Source organism: Calliphora vicina, chromosome 2 (assembly GCF_958450345.1).
Source record: "Calliphora vicina chromosome 2, idCalVici1.1, whole genome shotgun sequence".
Taxonomy (NCBI): Eukaryota; Metazoa; Arthropoda; class Insecta; order Diptera; family Calliphoridae; genus Calliphora; species Calliphora vicina.
In genome coordinates this window covers 130,442,694-130,465,493 of record NC_088781.1, presented here as the reverse complement: position 1 = coordinate 130,465,493, position 22,800 = coordinate 130,442,694, and the positions used below count along the sequence as shown (strand labels likewise).

At 29.8% G+C, this 22,800-nt stretch overlaps 1 protein-coding gene across 1 annotated transcript in view; it reads right to left on the bottom strand.

Moving 5' to 3' along the window:
• Window positions 1–2,357: 2,357 nt before the first annotated feature.
• LOC135951877 (chaoptin) overlaps window positions 2,358–22,800 on the bottom strand; it is a 285,213-nt gene continuing 264,770 nt past the window's right edge. Inside the window, exons 4-7 of the mRNA XM_065501621.1 lie at window positions 13,534–13,644; window positions 10,123–13,402; window positions 2,632–2,658; window positions 2,358–2,531 (exon numbers count right to left, since the gene is read on the bottom strand). Of these exons, the coding sequence (XP_065357693.1) occupies window positions 2,358–2,531; window positions 2,632–2,658; window positions 10,123–13,402; window positions 13,534–13,644 (3,592 nt within the window). The remainder of the gene's footprint in view (window positions 2,532–2,631; window positions 2,659–10,122; window positions 13,403–13,533; window positions 13,645–22,800) is intronic.

Here is a 22,800-nt window from a genome sequence, read left to right as displayed (position 1 = left end):
AATTTAGTTAAAATAAGTACAGAGCTATATTCGTCTGTGCCGAATCTTATATACCATTGACCAAATTATACTTTAAAATAAAAATTTTAAATATTTTAAGGTAAACAAAATGAAATTTTTTTTTTTCAAAATTGTTTTTAAAAAAATTTTTAAAAATAAATTTTTTTTTTTTAATTTGTTTTAAAAAAATTTTGAAACAATTTTGAAAAAACAAAATTTAGTTAAAATAAGTAACAGAGCTATATTCATCTGTGCCGAATCTAATATACCATTGACCAAGTTATACTTTAAAATAAAAATTTTAAATATTTTTCAAAATTGTTTTTAAAAATAATTTTGAAAAATTAATTTATTTTTTTTAATTTGTTTTAAAAAAATGTTAAAGCAAATTAAAAAAGAAAAATAATTTTTAAAATTTTTTTTTAAAAAACAATTTTGAAAATACAAAATTTAGTTAAAATAAGTAGCAGAGCTATATTCGTCTCTGCCGAATCTTATATACCATTGACCAAATTCGCTTGTGCCGAATCTTATATACCATTGACCATATTATACTTTAAAATAAAGATTTTAAATATTTTAAGGTAAACAAAATTAATTTTTTTTTCAAAATTGTTTTTAAAAAAAATTTTTTAAAAATTATTTTTAAATTGTTTTAAAAAAATTGTTAAAACAAATTAAAAAAAAATTAATTTTTAAATTTTTTTTTAAAAACAATTTTGAAAAACAAAATTAATTTAATTATACTTTAAAATAAAAATTTTAAATATTTTAACCTTAAAATATTTAAAATATTTAAATTTTTTTTTTTAAATTGTTTTTAAAAAAAAATTTTTTAAATAAATTTTTTTTTAATTTGTTTTAACATTTTTTTAAAAAAATTATGACAAAAAATTTTTTTTATGAAAAAAATTCTGGTTAAAAAATAATTTTCCCGATTTTGACCGATTGTAGGTCCAACTTACTATAGACTTATATACGTCGTTGCAAAGGACTTTGAAATATCTATCATTAGATATCCATCATTTTATAATGACTTAGTAATCCAGATATAGATCAAAAATAGGCCAAAAATCGAGAATGTCCGGGTTTTTTCCTTATATCTCAGCCATTTGTGGGCCGATATTCTCGGTTTTAAATAGTAACCGAACCGAATATATTGATGCATGAATCATTTAAGATGTAAGTTATTTGGGGGCTATGGAAAGTGGATTTCCACAAACATACGGACAGACGGACATGGCTATAACGACTCCGCTATCTATAACCATCCAGAATATATATATTTTGTGGGGTCGCAAATGAAAAATGTAGAAAATTGCCACTCCTGGCGAAGGATAAAAAAATAACAATTAATTTGGAATTTACAAAACATAATTTCTTATACAATTTTGCCTTGATTATTAAAACCAATTACTGCTAATTTAAAATAAACTTATTTCTAATTTACAATATTTAAAACGTTGCTGTGTTGTTAAAGTTTTCTATGATAAATTAACATACACTTCTTGCTGTACACTGTCCTGTATATTTAGGTGTTTAAGAGAATTGTTTTTATTAGTTTATTTATAGTTATAACTATTTATATAATATTTATAATAATTCTTTTAGTTCTGTTTTTTTCAAGTTGGTTGTTAAATATACTTCTTGCAAATTGTAATTTCTATATGGTTGCTATTTATTATTTGTATGCTTGGCTAAAGTTTTGGTTTTCCTTTGGTAACTAAATTATTTAATATTTATTTATAAACTAATTACTTTTAATTATAATTAAGTGTTTGTTTTAGATAATTATATTTAATATATTTTATTTATTTATTTATATCTGTATATTTATATATATATTGTTTTACAATACAATAAGTATTTTAGGAATCAATGGCCCTTTTATTCTGTATTATTTAGATAATTTTTTTTTTCATTTTCATTATTATTTTGTATTATTTGTAATAATAATTAAATTACTTATGAAATAAATTCCTTAAATGGCATAACATTACTTAGTTAATTACTATATATAATCATTGAGTGTAACTTTACTTAATTTTAAGGGGGGTATAAAACTTTAACAATTTTCTTTATTTCTTTTTTTTAAATTATATTTATTTTTTTAAACTGTACACTGTAGCATTTGTTTCCATTTTTTTTTATAAATCCTAATTTATACAATAAATACACTGGGGGAGTTTTTTTCTTTAAATTTTAACTTAAAATCTTAGGTTTCTTTTTGGTTTTAAATCTTGGTTTTATTACAATTTTAAGTTATTTTTTTTTTTGAAAATTTACACTTGTTTGCTTTATTGGCTTGTTAAATTAAAGCTTTATTTATAGTATTTTTTCCAATAATTTTAAGATTATCAAAGTGTCATACCAAATAATGGCACTATAATCACCACAAATGATATGAGAAATAGTTTCTCACTGGAACTACTTAAAGCACTGGCCTGACACAGCAAATCTTCGGGAAAGATTTCCAATATGGGCAATTGTTTGCCAGAGGTGGGATCATGGCAGGTATTAGCTCGAGCTCTCTATAAAAAACATTAAGAAAAGAAACAGAAAACATTTATTTATTTCAATTTACAGAATACATCTACTAAAGTTTTTAATAAAATTAAAAAAAACGCTTACGCGTAAATCAGTTGAACTTAGGGGAAGCTTTAACACAAGTTTAAAAAAAGAAAAGAAAATAAAAAAATAAATAAAATTAAAGAAATAATTTTAAATAAAGTATATTTTTCTTAAATATAAAACATGTAAGAAAGATTAGTCGGTCAAGCCGGACCATATAATACCCTACACTGAATATGAGCAAATCGTAATTCTATAAAAGTGCCAACAAATTTTTTTCCTGTGTGATTTTCGGAAATCGATGTTATGACCGCGTGATATCTTTCTATATTAGACATACTTTGCGCAAAAGAGTACATGGACAACCAGCCAGCCAGAGGGACGGACGTACGTACGTCATTAGATCGATTCAGAAAGTGCTTATGAGTACCCACTAGGGTATTCGAATTATTCGATTTTTCTCTTGTTCGAATAAAACGAATAAATCGAATAAGAGATTTTAACTTGTTCGAATAATTCGATCATACTTTTAAAATTAATCGAATTATTCGAATAATTTATTTTTTTTTTACATTAAAGAATGAAGTTTTGATTTCGGTTTTTTAATATGTTATTGTTAAAGTTTACCATTCAAGTATTGATAATGTTCAAAAACATTCGAAATCAGAGTCAATCATCAAATTTTCAACAGAAATATTCTGATCAGATTAACTCCCGAACAATCCACAAAACAATTGAATAGCAAAGCCTTTAGTTTCCGTTTTGGTGTTGTGCTTTAAAAAATTTTAGCTAGTTGGACATGATCCTGAATTCAAATACAACATAAACGTATTAAAAACTTTTTTATGTCGGTTATTAATTCGGGTTTTAAATTGAGTAACTAATTCTTTAGTTAATTAATTATTCACTATTTCTAAATTATTTATAACAAATTGTATTATACATCAAGCTCTATAAACGTTGCCGTATCTTTGCATAATAAAGTGGTCTTGGGGAATTACACAATAAAGGGAATCTGTCCAAAGTTTGATATCATTGTCAGAGATTATGGCTAATTTGAAGTCAGGAAGTGTATGATTGACGCATTTACAAGAACGCAAAAAGTTTATTGACATATTAAACAAAGATGTTCAACGATATTCAAAATCGTGTATACGACGAACTCCATGCTTTTCTTGCAACAAAACGTTAGTTTCCAATATTTGTGTTTATCAATCGATTTATTAAATATTTTGCAACACTTACGTAAGCGGTTAATAACGTCACTTATATACATATATTCTAAGATCATGGCCTTCATCTATTTAAATGTCATCCTCAATATCACTTTCGACGACGGTTTCAAAATCACATTCTCCATCACATTCAACTCCACTATAATCTAAGTTAAAATTTTGATTATTAATTGCGATTCCTCTAATATTTCGCCAGCTAAATAACAAATATTTTATTCCATAACTTTTATTTTCATTGGTTCAAGTCCTAAGTTAAAATTTTTTAAAGATTTGTTTTTAGAATTGTAACTTCTTGCAGTAATATTTATATATTTATAGAAGGAGCTATCGGAACACTCATCTACAGTGATTGAAAGTCCCTTTGTCTTTAGTTATTTGTCGAATTTCAGAAGCAATACACTTTTTGTGAGTCATTATTACTTATTTAATTTTGAAATTATGAAAAATTTTAAGCAATTTAATAAATTTAAATATATATTAACTTTTCTTAGTTTTATTCGATTATTCTACATAAAATTGTTCGAATTATTCGTTATTCGAAAATTGCCATTTTTAAATTGTTCGAATAATTATTCGTAAGAAATTATTCGATTAATCGAACGATCATTAGTCGAATGAATACCGTAGTACCCACTATGGTGGGGATAAACTCTTGTTATTCTGTTCATTATAATTTATTGTCTGCTTGATTAAACACATTTTTCAATTGTCGAATTAAGCATTCAAGTGGGTCAGATGTCAGAATCTTACTATTTAGAGCATTAAAATAGGATCAACAATTTAATAAAAATCCCAAGTATAAGCCGTTGATTCAATGTGACCTCGTACAGGAGAAAGCTCAAGAGAAAAGACGTACAGAAAATGTTTCAAAAGGATATCATCCATTTTTTGTCGATTGCACGCGCAACATTCAGAATTGCAAGTATTTTAAGTGGAAATATTTTAAGTCACTACACAAATATCCATACTGCCATAATAGGGGATATTTGTTATTTAAGACTTCCTAATATAGACTAATTCCGTTGACAATTTCAAGCAAAACTCATTGACCAAAGAACTGTGTAGTGTTCTTAACATCTCGTTTCGAACGCGAAAATGTCATACAAAACTCACTGGTTGCATCTATCAAATAAATTGATAATAATGAACATTTTAGCAGCCATATTTTAGCTAGAATGGTTGTTCTTTTTACAGTCATATTTAAGTTTCTTTCGTATGTATCTCTATAGATTCATATTTTAGCTTCATTTGTATGTCTTTCCATATCTTTAATATCCGTTCTCATTGAAGCAATATTTTAATATTAATCGAAAGAATTTCTGTAATTATATTTGTTTAGCTCTGTTCATTATATTTAAGCTTCATTCGTTATTGTGTCTTTATGTATTTTAGCATCAATTGTAGATTTTTCCTTTATTCGTATTGGCTCCTGAAGTCATATTATGGCTTTAAGCAAAAAATGTTCTTAAATTTCTTTAGTCACAGTTTAGCATCTCCCTTAAGATATATTTTAGCATTAATCGTAGATCTTTCTTTAATATATTTTAGCTTTAATTAAAGGTTTTTATTTAGCCTTATTTTAGTTTAAATTGAAGGCTAAAATATTTCAGTCATATTTCAGCGTTAATCGTAGGTATTTCTGTAGTCCTATTTTAGCATCAGTCGTAGATCCGTAGGTTTTTCTCTAGTCATATTTTAGCATCAATCGCAGCTCTCCTCCAGTTATATTTTTAGCATCAATTGTAGTTTTTTCTCTAGCCATATTTTAGCCCCAAACGTAGGTCTTTCTGTAGTCATATTTTTGAATCAAGCGTAGGGCTTTCTCCTCTCATATCTTTGGACATATTTAGCTTTAATCTAAGATGTTTCTGTAGCTTAAAAATTTGGTCTTTAAGTTATCATATTTTAGCCTCAATCAAATGCCTTTCTTTATTCATATTTATGATTCAATCGTAGGTATTTCTATAGTCATATTTGTGCATCAGTGGTTGTTCAAGGACATTCTTTAGTCAGATTTAATCTTCAATCGAAGGTCTTTCTTTACTAATTTTTAGCTTCAATTAAAAGTATTTTTTAAGTTTAAATTAAAATCTTTTTTTAGTAATATTTCAGCTTTAATCGAAAGACTTTCTTTGGTCATATTTAAGCGTCAATCAAATGTCTTCCTTAATTTATAGTTAGCTTCAATCGTAGGTATGTAGTCATATTTTAGCATCAATCGTAGGTCTTTCATAAATAATTTTTAGCTTCAACTAAAGGTTGAGTTTTTAAGTTTTTTATTTATATTTAAGCTTCAATCCTAGGTCTTTCTTGCCTAATGTTTAGCTTCGTTTAAAGGTCTTTATTTAGTCGTATTTAAGTTTAAATGGAAGTCTTTTTCTTAGCCATATTTCAGCCTTAACCCTAGATATTTCTGTCGTCATATTTTATCATCAGTGAAATGTCTTAATTTATTTTTATTTAATCTTAAATCTATGATCTTTTTCTAGTCATATTTAGCTTTAGTCGAAGGTCTTCCTTTAGTCATATTGTAGCTTGAATCGAATTTTATGTAGTCATTAGTTTTAACCTAAAGTCTTTATTATGTCATTTGTTAGCTTTATACATAGGTATTCCTTTTCTGATTTACGAATAAACGATTTTATTTTGAACGATTTCTGCAATCATAGCTTTGCTTCAATCGAAGGTTTATTAAGTCATATTTTAGAATTAATTCAAGTTTTTCTACAGCCATAATTTAGTTTCAATGGAAGGTCTTTTTGTAGTCATATTTTAGCTATAATCCAAGGTCTTTCTCTAGTCATATTTTAGCTTCAATCGAAAGACTTTCTTTGGTCTTATTTAAGCATGAATCGTAAGTCTATCTCTAGCCATATCTTAGCTTCAGATTAAGATTTTTCTGTAGTCATATTTTAGCTTCAATCGTAGGTTTTGCTAAAGTTATATTTTAGTCTTATCCCCAGATCTTTAATAAGCCATATTTTAGCTTAAATTTTAGGTCTTTAAGTAGTCATATTTTAGCCTCAATCAAAAAATTGCCTTTCTTTATTCATATTTTATTTTCAATTGTAGGTATTTTTGTAGTTATATTTTAGTATCAACCGTAGGCCTTTCTCTAGCCATGTCTTTGCTTCAGTTGAAAAATTGTTTTAATCGTATTGAAGCTTCAATCTTAGATATTTATTAGTAGGCTTATTTTAGTCTCTATTGAAGGCTTTCTTCAGTCATATTTCAGCTTTAGTCGTTATTTTTTTCTGTAGTCATATTTTAACTTTAATCGAAGTTTTTCCTGTCGTCATATTTTAGCTTCAGTCAAATACCTAACTCTTTTTTATTTAAGGTTCAATCGTAGGTATTTGTCTGGTCATATTTTTGCTTTATCGGTGGACTTGCTTTAGCCATATTGTTGCTTCGATCGTTTTTCTTTGTACAATCATAATTAAGCTTCAATCGTAGGTTTTTATGTAGCCATATTTTAGTTTCAACCGAAGGTCTTTCTTAAGTCAGTTGTTAGCTTTTTTTTCTAATTTTTAGCTTCAACTAAAGATTTTATTTAATCGTATTTTTGTTTCAATTGAAGTTTATATTCTTTAGTCATATTTTTTTTCTTGGACCAGCACTCAGGGGATGACCCCTACTCATGCAAAGCATTGTGTTGGAACTAGGAAAATAGGTTATGGGAGGTAGGATAGAGGGAGGAGTGTTTGTGGACATTTGATTTGAATTTTCCTGTATTGAAACTGACAGGAAATACTTCAGGAGGAAGCTTATTCCACATGCGAACAGTACGGCTAAAGAACGAATTTTCCCTGTAATGTGTTGTGCGATCTACTGTCCAGTCGACAACGAATTGATGGGCCCTTGCCGAAGAGCGTGTGTTGCGTAAAAATCTACGGGTTTCGGGAATAAGTTCCCTAATTTCAGCAGTGCACATACCATTGTAGTATCGGTAGAACAGTGAAACACAACCCACATTGCGACGTTGTTCCAGTGAGTCAATAGAGCTGGATACCCTACCGTCACAGATAAGCATCTTCGCCCTCTCCTGTACGCGGTCGAGTAACTCCAAAATAGACTTCGAAGCACCGGCCCACACATGAGAGTTGTATTCCATTTTAGGTCGGATATAAGTGGTGTAAATAGTAAGGAGATCAGATGGAGTGAAGTATTTCTTACACCGTTTTAGAAAACCAAGGCACTTGAATGCTTCTTTCGACACTCGGAAAATGTGTTTTGTCCAGCGGACATCGCACTGAATACTCATGCCTATAACATCAACAGCTTCTGATTCCTTAATATTTACACCACCCATAAAAACATATGGAGCAACATGATCTGTTGCGCGTTTGTGGGTTAACATACAACATTGAGTCTTGCGTGCATTAAAATCGACTCTATTCGCACAACCCCATTCAGAGATTGTCACAAGATCTTGCTTGAGCGTATCATTCATATTTTGCCTCATTGCCACAATCTCCGACAGTCTTGGTCTATAATTGAATGCATATGAATGGCAAATTTTGCTGTCATCTGCAAAAGAGTAGATAGGGTTGGAAGTTTGACGTAGAAGGTCGTTTATAAAGATAAGAAATAGAGTAGGAGAAAGGACGGAGCCTTTGATCTTGAACTCGTTTGATGAAATTCCATCTATAACAACTCGTATAGTGCGATCTCTGAGAAAGCTCGATATAAATCGACAGAAGTTATTACCAACACCAAAAGCAATTTTTGCTAAAAGCGCACCATGCCATACTCTATCAAACGCTTTAGAAATATCTAGAGCCACCACTTTACTTTCGCCAAAATGATGTATGGAACGAAACCATTTTTCCGATAGGAAGGCTAGCAAGTCTCCCGTAGAGCGTCCTCTACGAAAGCCATACTGCCGGTCGCTGAGTAAATTGTTGGACTCTAAATATTTCACAAGATGGTAGTTAACCATACTCTTCATAACTTTGGAAAGTGCAGAACAAATTGCTTTTGGGCGATAATTTTCAGGGTTGTTAGCCTCTCCCTTTTTAGGAATTGGCGTTACATTTAACTTCTATCAGAGATATTTCTGTAAATTCAATCGTAATTCATTCAGTAATTATATTTTAGCTTAAGTTTAGGATGCATTAGATTTTGTGACTACTTATTTAGATAATAAGTTTTCACTCAAGGCCGATATTACATATCTGAACGAACTACAGAGGCACATATATTGTGCCATTCTAAGAAAGAACATGCAGATTCTTTGGCCAACAGGCCGCAAAGAATCCTTGTGGGACCAGAACCTTTATTTGATATTTCTTAAAGATTTGAAGGAGAAAAATCCGATTACTGGATTATATCGAATTTTATTCACTGCTGAAATGTTTCATATTTTGCGACCAGACAGATGAAGCGTTTAATATTAGTTTCAAGGGGAAAATCCTAGAAGCTGTGGTTGCTTGATAAGGGCGAAGTGTGGATACTTATGATGATGAAGCGTTTAATCCCGGTATTAAGAGGAAAATATTAGGTGCTGTGGTTGATTGACAAGGGGGAATTTTGAATACTCGTTGGATTTTTGTTTGCAACGAGGTTCCTCGGTGGTACCATATGGACTCGGTGGTACCATACACAGCCCTTGAACGAGAGGTTTAAAATGGGCCACTCGGGTCATGAATTGTACTCTTGATCTATCAAGGAGCATGATCAGTAACTAGAACATAGTTATTGGGACTCAAATATAAAATTATAAGTTCTGTTACAACAAACATTAAGATATTAATAATTAGTATGGTTTATACATACACCATAGGGTTACTAAAGTTCCGGTGTTGCAATAACACTCGGTGAGAAATGGGACTTTAGTATTAGAATAGTCAAATGAATACATGTATATTGCGGCATTACGTCCAATACTGTGCAAGAACTGATTTAAAGACTTACTATATTTAACAAACTACTTGTAAAGGATCATATATGCATTCATGCTAAGGCGCTAAACCATAGTCGAAAGGAAATGCTAAATAATTGCTGCAGTTTTTCATAAAACCATTAATGCAAGTTTTGTAGAATGCCATAGTTCCAGTGTATGAAAATAGTCCACTGTAGTAATTTTACTTTGAAATCATTGTTGAGACTTTGGTTGGCCTTTGTGTAGTTGTTGTGTAAAAATCTAGGTCTACATATACATATATACGTTTGCTGGCTGTATCCTCAAATGTGTTTTGTTACAAATTTAAACAAATTTAGGTGATACTATTCAGGAAATACAAACTTAAACTCCATATAAAATAATAAAATTCATTGATACCTAACCTATTTCCTAAAATTCTGCTTGACTCACCTGCACCATTTTCTTCATGTCATCCTTTTGTATGACCTTAATTTGAGCCGACTCCCGCAGCCAGCGTCTCAGCCAATGACCGAACCACACCAAACCGCACTCACACTCCAACGGATTTTGGGAGGTATCCAAACCGCCCATAATGCTGCGTGTACCCACCGTATCCCAATACGTTTTGTTGGGATAAAAACTATCCGCCGCCAAGGCATTAATTTTATTATGCGAAATATCTATGGATAAATGAGGCACTGATCGTAGAGTGTAAAAAATACCCGGAGGCAGATCGGAGATTTTTGTATGTGATATTTTCACTTGCAGTTTCTGGTTGCGCGCTAGACCCTCAAAAGCATCGGGTGATATGGTCTGGACATTCAAACCATACAGTTCTACCAGTTGCAGTTTAGTGTTATTGGCAAGTTTCTGGAATAGTTGGGGACCTATGTTCGAGTCTAGGCAGTGTAATCTTAGCTCTTGCAGGCCTGGTATGCGTGATACTATATCAGCCAAATTGGAATGGGCTGTTAGTTGTAGTTTCCTTAAGGATTTCAGCTTGCTAAAGGCTAGGGGATTAATGATTTTTACATCTAAAAGATTAAGATCCGATAAATGCCTTAAGGTGGCCATGTCATGTATGGAGATTCTTCTCAAGGGGTTATGGGCCAAATCCAATACCCTTACCGAATTGGGCAGATGTTCCACGGCACAGGAAGCATTAACGATTTTATTGTGTGAGATATTAACAAATCTTAGTTGGCGCATTTCATGTAAAGAGGAGAGTTCCTGCAAATAATTGCCACTGACATCCAGATACGAGAGTAGAGGTAAATTTAGTTGGGGTAAAATATAAAGACCCATATTGTAGATTTTTAGGCGGCGCAGGCGAGGTGTATGAAGAAAGATTTCCTTGAGATTGGTGGTGACCAAAGGATTGGCAGACAGATCTAGATTGGTAAGATTGTTGAGGAAACTGAAGGTGTTGTCGGGCAAGACGGTGATTTTATTGTTACTCAAATTAATGTCGTACAAAAACTGGGAATTGATAAACATACTAGAGTCCAAGTACTCCAGCATATTGGTGGACATTTGTATGCTGCGCAAAGTAAAGCCGACATCAGAGAAAGCTGGCACAGGCCATACAGTTAACTGGTTGTCCGAGATATCCAAATATTCCAGGCGGGTATTCATGAAAACTTCTCTGGGTAAGGCTTTTAGTTTATTGGAGTTAATCTTCAGTATTCGTAGCTTTCTTAAATTGGAAAATTGCTCCACCTGCAGCTGATCCAATTTGTTGAAACTTAAATCCAATTCTTGCAAAGAATTCAAACCCTGGAAACTTCTTCTCCTTAAAGTGGTTACATTATTATTTGATAGGTTGAGTATTTCCAGAAACTCCAAATCTCCAAAAGCATGATTGGCCAAGGACTGTATGTCATTATTGGCCAAGTTTAGGAACCTTAAGGTATTGGCCAAATTGGTAAAGCTATCGGTGCGTGACAATAAATTGTTGCTCATATCCAAGTGATAGATATACATATAGGAAGTCAATAGATCCTCAAAGTAGGCTATGCGATTGTAGGTTAAATTTAGCTTCAAGGGAGTGGTGGTATTGGACACAAAATGAAATGATTTCAAGGAGAAGGAACACAAATTATTAAACATTAAATCCAGAGAAGCCAAATTGGGTAGAATCGTAAAAGCTTGTTGTGATATATTAGAGATCTTATTAAAGGACAGATCGATGTATCTTAAAAACTCCAAATTGTAGAAAGCATTTTTCTCAATGATTTTTATTTTATTGGACTGTAAGTTCAAGGTCTGCAAATCACCCAAATTATAAAATGTTCTGGCCGCTATGCGTTCCAAGGAATTGTAGCCCAAATCTATTTCCACTAAATGGGAATGTATGTCGGGTATAAACAGGCCTTTGGGTAGAAATTTCAGTTGATTAAAACCCAAATTTATGTAGGAGAGTTCCCGCATATTAGAAAACGATTCATTGTTTAAAGACTTCAAATTATTATTATCCAAACCCAGCCACATTAGCTGTGATAAAGGATATAAAGCATCTAAAGGATCTATGGACTCCATGCTCCTGGCCGGAAAAACAGCAAATGATAATTCCAATATTTTCAGAGACCTGGAGACATTCTCAAACACCATAGGATGATGTATATTGATATCATTGAAACTTAAAGATATTTCTTGTATTTGATCCAAACCAGCAAAAGAACCCAAATGCAAATGGGTTATCTTATTATTTCTTAACAATATTGTCTGCAAATTAGAGCCCCAGCCATCGACCAGGAATATTCCTTCTGGTATATCGGTTATGGAATTGTAGCCCATATTTAAATAAGACAAATTAGTATAGTTCTTTAGACCCACCACTGGAATCATGGTAAAATTATTGCCCGACAAAGACAAGACCCTCAAATGTTCCGTGTTTTCGGGCAAGTTCTGCAATACACAAATATTGTTGGAAGTCAAATATAAATACTTGAGTTTCTGCAATTTTCTTATCGATCCCGGCACTGTATTCAAATAGTTTCTCTCCAAATCCAAATACTCCAAGGTATCCTCAATACCCTCAAAGGCCTGCAAATGGATACGCTCTATAATATTGAAAGCCAATACCAAATGGACGATACCAATTTCCTTAAATACTGCTCGTGGCAGCTCCTTGATGTAATTCTTTTCCAAATTCAAGGCTCTTATATGCACATCCGAGTAGTTGGTTTGAAAACAATCCGTCTCCAATAAATCTATTAAATTCTGACCCATATCTAGTTTCTCCAAATGCATGCGCACCTGCCTAAGCTCCTTATTCTGTACACTACGCAAGAGATTATCTCTCAGAGAGATTATACGCAAATCATATAAATGCTCGAACAGTTGATGGGGAAATGTGGCCAATAGATTTCCCGACAAATCTATAGTTATCAGACTTCTGGGTAGGAAATTTGGTGTTATATGATATATCCTATTGTTGGATAAATCCAGCCATAATAGTTTTTGCAGACGATTAAATGGTTTGCCTATTTGATGTAAATTACCCATGTGGCTCATACCCGGTATGGTGTTGGAGTTCAAATGGGAACCTTTTAAATTCTCATCTCTTGTAATGGTTTGTATGGCTGCTGAGGAAGGATGGTTAAGGCCTGTAGAAGCTTCGTGCAGCGAGGAGGGTGATACTTCTGTGATATCGTTGCCAGCCAGATGTAAAGAACGCAAGGTATCATACTGTGCCTCCCAATTGACATCCAAGGAAGTTATGTGATTTCTGCAGGTTAAAGAAAATGATAGAAATCATTAACCAAAAACATATTTTCAGAGAAGTTTTATAAACATTTCTTCTGATCTATTTTAAAAGGTTTTTATTGATTCATTTGTTATTTATTTAAATTGTCTTACCTTTGTGCCACCAGCCTGGTGAGAGAGTGTAGTTTTTGTAATGCTTCATAGGGTATTTGCTGCATTTTGTTTCCCGATATATCCAGCGTCATTAAACTGTGGGTCATCGTGCTGCAAAGTAAAGAATAATACAACAAATAAATTAGAATTTTAATATAATTTACATATATTAGATCTTCTGTTTTAATAACTATATATCTATATGTAAAAAAGTAAAAAAAAATTGTTAAATTTAAGAGAAGATTAAATTTAAAAAATTTAGTTTCAAGACGTATGATTAATATTAATTAGACACTATACCGCATTATTGCTAATTATTTATGTTGTGTGCAACAATTTGTTAAACAATATATAACTTTTTGAAAAACTAAGACCTTAGATTTTAACACAATGTATGGTAAATTATTACAACTGAAACGAAATTTCCAATTTTATAATAATTTAAGAAAATTAAAAAAAAAAATATATTTTTTTCCTTATTAAATTTTCAAGAATATTTCATAGCAACACAAAGACAATTGTAGGTAAAGAATCATCTAAAACGTTTAAATATTTTATAACTATATGTAAAGAGTGGAAGATATTGCTAAAATATTCAAAAATTTCAATTAAAGAAAAATGTTGCAGAAGGCGTATGATTAATATTAATTTTTTAGTATTTTGCTATAATGCTAAATATTTAAGTTTTGGGAAAGAATTTGTTTAACAATATATGTATTTTTCAAAAGCTGAGACCTCAGACTTTAAAATAATGTGTGGGAAGTTTATTCAACTGAAGCAAACATTTTAAAACTATTAAATAAAAATTTAAGTAAAATAAATTATGTTTAGTTAATAACACTAGTTTACAAGGTTTTTGCTCATGAATTGAAACATATGGGGATTTGTGTATTTAGGTCTTCTAACTTCGGAAAAAATATTAAAAAAAATTCTGGACGTCAAACTTTTGAGATATTTATTAAAAAAGAAACGTGTAAAAATGTACATTAAATTAGGACAAAAAAATGAAGAATGAAGTGTTTAGTCCTCTTTTTATAATTATTTTCATTTTTCTCCCTCACGACACTTCAACAGTTGTCTCCTAGCATATTCTGATCCCAAAAACCTTGATAATTCCTCTCGAAAAACTTCAAATCTTTATGGAAACGCTCTCCATGTTCATCACTCATGTGTCTTAGGTTTTCCGGGAAAAATCCACATGAGAATATAAAAAGTGAATTTTGAGGGATATATTTACACTCATCAGTTCAAAATTATGTAATAAATTCGCAACAATATCTCTGTAATTTTGACTTTTCTTATTCCCCAAAAATTCTTGAACAACCAGTTTAAAAGAATTCCATGCTGCATTTTCAACATCGACTCTCTAATTTGGTATCAACCAAAATTTGTCTTATTTGAGGACCCACAAATATCCCTTCTTTTAGTTTAGCCTCAGAAAGACTCGGGAACACGCTGCATACGTATTGAAATGCTAGTTTTGTCTTATCTAAAGCTTTTACGAAATTTGTTAATGTAAATAAGCATTTTGCAGTGTTTATGTTATAGGAAAACCTCGATTTGATTGAATAATTTTTCAGCAAATAAAACAAAAATGGTCTGGGTTTATTTTACAGTTTCTTGAAGACATTTAAAAATAGTTTTTACTTTAGAGTTTTGTATTAAATAGCGATTTATTAACGTTTATCTACAGGAAATATGTACTTGTAAAAAGTATTTATTTTTTCCCGTTCATTTTTTTTTGGAATTTGTCAAAAGAATACAACTCTGAAAGTATCTAGTAGCTTCGCCAGAGTATTGAGTACCCAAAAACGATGTAAATACTTAATTACTACAATTCGGTACACTACAGTATGCATTAGTAGTACTCAGGGCAGGTGAAAAATAAAAACCCATATATCTCAAAATTTTGAAGTATAGGTGGGAAACAAAAAATGGTCAATTAACTAGCGTCCCTAGGTCCTCTCAAAAATATAAGTTTCATTCCATGAGCATACAAAAATGTTTGATTTGTAAACTAGTGTAATTTACACAAATTAGATCTTTAGTTTTGATACAATGTTTAATAACTATATTTCACAATGTAAAAGTTAATTTTACAAAAAGTTAAATTTTTTTTTTAAATTTGTGAAAAATTTCAATTAATGGAATTTTGTTACAAGACGTATGATTAATATTAATTAGACACTATACCGCAATATTGCTAATTATTTATGTGTTGTGCAAAAGTTAGCTGAACAACATATAACTTCTTGAAAAACTAAGACCTTAGACTTTAACAATGTTTAGTAAATTATAACAATTGAAGCAAAATCTGCAATTTTAAAACAATTTAAAAAATTAAAAAAAAAAATTTTTTCCTTTAAATTTTCAAGAATATTTCACAGCAACACAAAGTCAGTTGAAGGAAAAGAATCATCTACAATGTTTAAATATTTTATAATTGTATATAAAAAGTGGAAAATAGGATTAAAGTAATCAAAAATTTCAATTAAAGGAAAAATGTTGCTGAAGCGTATGATTAATATTGTTACGAAATTGTACTTGAATTCAAATATAACGATTTTAACGGCTGATTTAAAAGTAGCATAATGCTTTCAAATAACAGTGCTGTAATAGCAAACTGTAACATATCTGTGAGCATTATTAAATAAAAGCTTTCAGTTGATTTGATCGTAAGTTGGCAACGCTGTATTCGATTTCGAATATTCAGTTAAAGAACATTGTAGAAAGTACACCACAGATGGCGTATGATCTAGAATATTCGAACTTAGACAGTTAAAGAGCAATCTAGAGTGCAGATGGCAGTGTTACAAATAGTGGCAGAGGTTGCAGTCGTTAGTGAGTTTATCAGAGACGCTTTTCGAATAAACATCAACTTAGTGCCTTAGAGTGTGTTGTGTTTTTCAAGTAAATTCGTGTACATTATAAATTGTATCTGTATTTCTGAGAATTTATAAATGTGTATAAAAAACATTGAGTGGCTATTTAATTCTATGGTTGTTGTACATTTTGAATAAATAAAGAGTTGCTACAATTTTTAAACTACTAAACGGCTTTTATTTGCAATCAAAAGTATCCGGTTTATTTAAAGGAAATAAACCAAACGTTTTGAAAAGGTTAAAACGTAACAATATTAATTATTTACTTTATTGCATTAATGCTAAATATTTAAGTTTTGGGAAAGAATTTGTTTAACAATATAGGTATTTTTCAAAAGCATTAGACCTCAGACTTTAACATAATGTGAGGGAAGTTTGTTCAACAATATATGTATTTTTCAAATGCAGAGATCTCAGACTTTAACAAGATGTGCGGAAAAGTTTTGTCAACTAAAGTAAATTTTAAAGTAATTTAATAAATTTTATAAAAATTAATTTTGTTTTTTTAATTATTTAAAAAAAAAACAAAGACAATTGTAAGGAAATCATTATCAAAAACATTTAAATATGTAAAATGTGATAAATGTGACTAAATTGTGAAAACTTGTAATATAAAATATGGATGGTAAATCATATGGTTACACAGTGTGTAATTTTTTGAGTCATGGAAAAATAACCATATACGGACACAGTGATGTTAACCGTACGGTAATTACCGTATTGTACGGCAATTTCTACATTTGTACGGTAATTTTAAAAAGTTTAAATTTTTAAGAATTATATCGCAAAAGTTATATTTCCATAATGTGTCTACATATGATATACATATTTTGAGGATGATGATAACCAACTAACGCAAGTCTTTCAAGTATGGATACAAATACAAACAAATTAGTATTAAAAACTGATTGCAAACATTTTTTTGAATCAAATCAAATGCAATCATTAAAAACATTGACGTAATAAATCCCCAATTGTTCGATACCAATATTTCTGTAATATTAAAATATCCTTTAGTTTTCCATTTCCCAGAAAATGTTCAAATGGATGAATTTAATGAAATTGATAAGGAATTTAGCTTATAAGGCAAATAAAATATGTTGATAAAAATGGAATTCTGCTGTTTTACAAACTTGGTCCTATATTCAAAACCCTCTATCTTTGATATTCATGAAAATTAGTTTTTGATGGTAAAATGTTCAGTAAAACAGCCCTCATCTATGATGTGAATTTCTTACAAGCATATTGTTTTTTGCTATTTTATTTGCCTTTTTGTTATTTCTCTATGTTATACAATTAATTTTTTCCGAATGCAAAAGTCTCTATCTTTTCAAATAATTAATTTTCAAATATTTTTTTTGGAATAATTTCTTCTTGCAATTCATGTGTTCTTACTAATTTTTGAAACATGAATTTTACATTTTTCAATCATTTAAAAAAATGAATTACCATGGAAATATTTTACCTTTTTTGTTTTTGGAAAATATAATTTCCATGGCATAACAATTAATGGTTAAAGTTGGAGTTTGCTTAAAAAGTGTCTACTTTTAAAGTGTTTTTTATCTTATGTTGTATTATTAGCCGTTATCTAAATAAATCACGTTAAAAACTGACAGATGGCATAAATGAAATCAAAATAATTTAATTCTATTAAAATGCAAAATCCTCTATCTTATCATTTTTATACATACACATTATTTTGAGAAGAAAATATAAATAATGCAAAATTTTAAAAACAAATTATATGTGAGATTCAGTAGTTGCTTTAAAATAATAATTGTAGCATACCGAATTTTAATAACTCAAGTAATACGCGATAAAACATTTTTGGCTTTCCTGCAAAGTTGTGTTTTTTAAGATAGAGAGTTTTGAATATAAGCCTTCGATATATTGAATTATAAAAATAAACCTGTTTCAATAAGAAAATATTATTATTTTTGTACAAAACATTGCATACGGTAATTTTACTTAAAAAACGGTAATTTTTTAAGGACTGAACGGTAATCGAAATTAAAAAGTTAACATCACTGTACGGACACCACTACGTGATAAAAGACCAACAAAAAAAGTTTTGCCCAAAGTAATCTTCAAGATCAAAATCGCAAAAAAACTTTAAAAAATTATAGTTTGGTGAAGGGTATATAAAATTTGGCATTGCCGAATATAGCTCTCTTATTAGTAACGTTACTGACTGACTTAATGACTGACTGATTCATCATCGCACAGCCCAAACAGCTGAAGTTAGAACCATGAAATTTTAACTGTGGGTTCCTCCCTCCCCAAAACGATCCGATAAGAAGGGATTTTTGGAAATTCAAACGTTTAGGGGGTAAAAAGGGTAAATTCGGTAACCTTATATCTTCAAAACTAATAAAGATACAAAAAACTTAAAATTGCATGTTACTCCATTTAAAAAATAAGCTGACAGGCTTTTAGGGGAGAAAACGGGTAAAAACTGTATTTTGGTACTTTTTTTCGCACTCTATGTATCATTTAAACCAATAAACATAGAAACAAATTTTAAATCATAGTCTTTACTTATCAGAAAATAAAAATATTGGTTTGGTACTTTTTGGAAATTCGAACCCTTAAGGGATAACAATTGTGTTTATTTTTGGTACTTTTTCATTAAATATGTTTTTCTATAATTTTACATAGACATACGAATATTTTATTATGAACTCCCACCATGATGCAGATTGAACTTAGCCACCGCAATGGGGATAAAAAAAGGTACCAAAAAGGGATAAAATTGGGAAAATAAATTTTATTTGAAATTATTAAGCCAATTTTGATAATTTTTTTAACATTGGCTCCTGGATTCGTACAAAAATGAACTATTTTATTAACTATAACAAAAATATTATTTGGAACTCGAGTGCCAGGATGTATATTCCGGGTAAACAGTTTGGTACTTTTTTTAAAACATATTTTTTCTTGGGCACATTAACACAGATTTCAATCCTTTGAGACATGCCTGTAGCATTAAAAATTTTGGAAAAATGGAATATTTTTAAATTTCAAACTTGAGGGGTGTTCAAGGAGGAAAAGGGAAATTGTTACTTTTCTCCTAATGGTACTTTTTTTAATATTAAAAATTATTTCACTTATCGACATTAAAGTCAGCTGATATGTATCTGAGTGAAGTTAGTGTTACGAATAGGGGATAATATTTAGGTACCAAAATGTGAGAACTGAACTATAGGTACTTTTTTATTCTTCTAATGGTACTTTTTGAATTTTCTATAACAATGGACTTAGAAACATGAAATTAAGCAAAAATACTTTTAGGTACTTTTTGTAATTTCTTTACCAATGAACCTAGAATCCACAAGTGGCTGCTTTTTCGTACTTTTTCTTTATTATAATGGTACTTTTTTTAATTTTATATAATAATGAACTTATAAACATGAAATTAAGCATACATGGTCCCAAGTCAGTAGAATGCTAAAGGTAGACTTTTTGGTTTTTTTTATTTATTCGAATGGTACTTTTAATAATTTCTTCACCAATGAACCTAGAAACATGAAATAAGGATTATATGGACCCGAGTGAGTGGAAATCCACAAGTGCCAACTTTTTGGTACTTTTTCTATATTGAATTTGTTATAATAATGGACCTAGAAATATGAAATTAAGCTTATTAGAGTTAGAATTCTAGTGGGAGACTTTTTGGTAATTTTTACTTATTCGAATGGTACTTTTTGTAATGTATTCACCAATTAACCTAGAAACATGAAATTAAGCATATATGGCTCTAAGTTAGTTAGTGGGAAACCACAAGTGTGGGTTTTTTGGTACTTTTTCTATATTCTAATGGTACTTTTTGAATTTTCTATAACAATTTACTTAGAAACATGAAATTAAGCATATATGGCCCTAAGTGAGTTAGGATTCTAGGGGGAGACTTTCTGGTACTTTTTCTTTATTCTAATGGTACTTTTTTGAATTTACTAATCAATGGTACTATTTCTTTATTGCAATGGTACTTTTTGCAATGATACTATTTTATAATATTAGACCTAAAAATTTAAAATGAGGCACACATGATTCTGAATGAATTTGAATTCACAAAAGGTGACTTAGTGGTAACTTTCTTTTGCATTTTCTATAATAATGGACCCAGAAATATGAAATTAGACATTTACAATTAGATTCACAATGGGAGACTTAATAGTACAGGTTGGTCTCCATTTACGCGGTTTGTTGGGCCCAAAAAATAGCGTGTAAATCAAATTCGAGTAAAACGAGGTTCTAATTTAGAACGAAATGCTTTTGTGGGCCAATAATTTTTTATTTCGAGTAAAACAAAACATCAAAAATTGGGACCTAAAAATCGGGTTAAATAGAAAACACTTATGTACATACATACATATCGTCACCTTAAATGAAAGCGGAAGTAACTACACAGTTTTTGATTGATTGAACAATTCCCAACTCCTGTAAAAACAATAAAAATGTAATTACGTCCGTTTGCATTTAAGGCGACGATATATACTTTAAGTAAACTTATTTGTACTTTTAAAAACATACTTAAAACAAAAGTGAATAAATATTCTTATTCTCAGACAAAGTTGTCTGAGCAAAAGCACTAACAATTGTGTCATAACGAAGCAATAATACTAATAAATGCAGACTATACCTGATATTTTTTATCTTGACAACCATTTTAACGTTTATTATAATAAAATTTTATCAGGTATGGACAGGAGGTAAAAGAGATCAAAATATAACAAAAATTTCATAAGAATTAATGAAGTTTTCAAAAAAGAAATTTGTTATTCGCTTGTTTTTTTTTCGTTTCTTGTTGTTTGTTGCCGCATTATATAAAAATCGTGTAAAAAAAAGTCGCGTATTTGAAAAAATGGTTGCTAATTTGAGTTCGCTTTATATCGAATTCGCGTAAATAAAGTACCGCGTAAATGGAGGCTTACCTGTTCTATTTATTTCTTCTAATTGGGGTGGCGAAACGCACCGGGTCAGCTAGTTTCTATATAAATGCATATTATGTATTTTTTACACCATATGTTTATTTTTAGTGCATAAAAATCGTAGTCCTACTAATAACCTGCTGGAAATAAATAACTCCCTTATTTGAGATCTTTGTATCGATGTATTACAGAAATTTCTAACATTATTATCCTGTTTCCGGCCAAAGAGCAAAAATGTTGTTTAGCAAAGATAACAATTGTTCATATTTAACATAGAAAACTACAAAACTACTTGTATTTAGAGAACAATAGCAAATGCATACATTAAATTCATAATAATAATAATAATAGTTATACGAGTATTAAATTTAATAAAATTTTCTAAAGTATTTGCAACATGATGTTGTAGTTGTGTATGTATTTGCTGATATAATAAGCTCAACATGAGTGCAGTCATGTGTATTTTGTACATGTACGAATACATATTATTTCAATTGTTAGAAAATTCAAATTTTCATTGTTGTTTAATAATGAAAATTAATATTTCTTTAATAATACACTAAATGAACTGTTATTGGATGAAGTGCTTGCTTGCTTGGTTAGTTGTACGTGTTGGCTTTTTCAAATGCATTGTTATTATAATTTGAAACCTATAATTTGGGATCATTGATTTTGTCTTTTGATTGCAGTTTTGGGCGCTATGATGAGTGTGTGTTTATATTGTTTAGTTTTAAATAAAATAGCAATATCATCATCAAAACATCAGCTGCTAAATTATAATGATGGTAATCATCATTATAATGTGTTCTATATAGAGAAATTTAAATTGCATTTACATTAACAAACTAATATTGTTATAGTGTCATTGTTTTAGTTTTAAACACAGCCAGACATTGCAGTTATTCAATCACTAAATCACTCAACCATTTGATTTTTGTTTCATTTCATAGAAATTTATTCAAGTGAAAATTAATTTGTAATAACAAAAAAATGCTGAAATTTCCTCGCATTAGCATAATGTTGGGGGTTTTTGGAAAATTATTTTTGATTTTTTGAATTACATTTCTATACCCTTCACCATGAGTTCAACAAAATTACTTTATATTTGAAAAAAAATCTCAGCCGTTATTGTTTGGAGTAATTCGATTTTTGAAACAAGCTAGTAATTTCTAATCCCAGGCAATTACTTAATCTCAGCAATAACTCCAATTTTGTTTCTGTAACTACTTATTCCCCACCAAAAGTCCTCAACTGTTATTGTAACTTACTAATGACAATCGTTAAAACAATTATAAAACTGAGAATTTTCTCTGCAATTGTAACTTTTAATGCGAAAAATTTTCAAATCAAGGTAATTTTTCTGCACCCTTATAACCGAACAGCATACAGCATTTTACTCATTAACATCATTTAATTCACAAGCACTTGTTGTAACAATTCTGAAAAAAAAAACA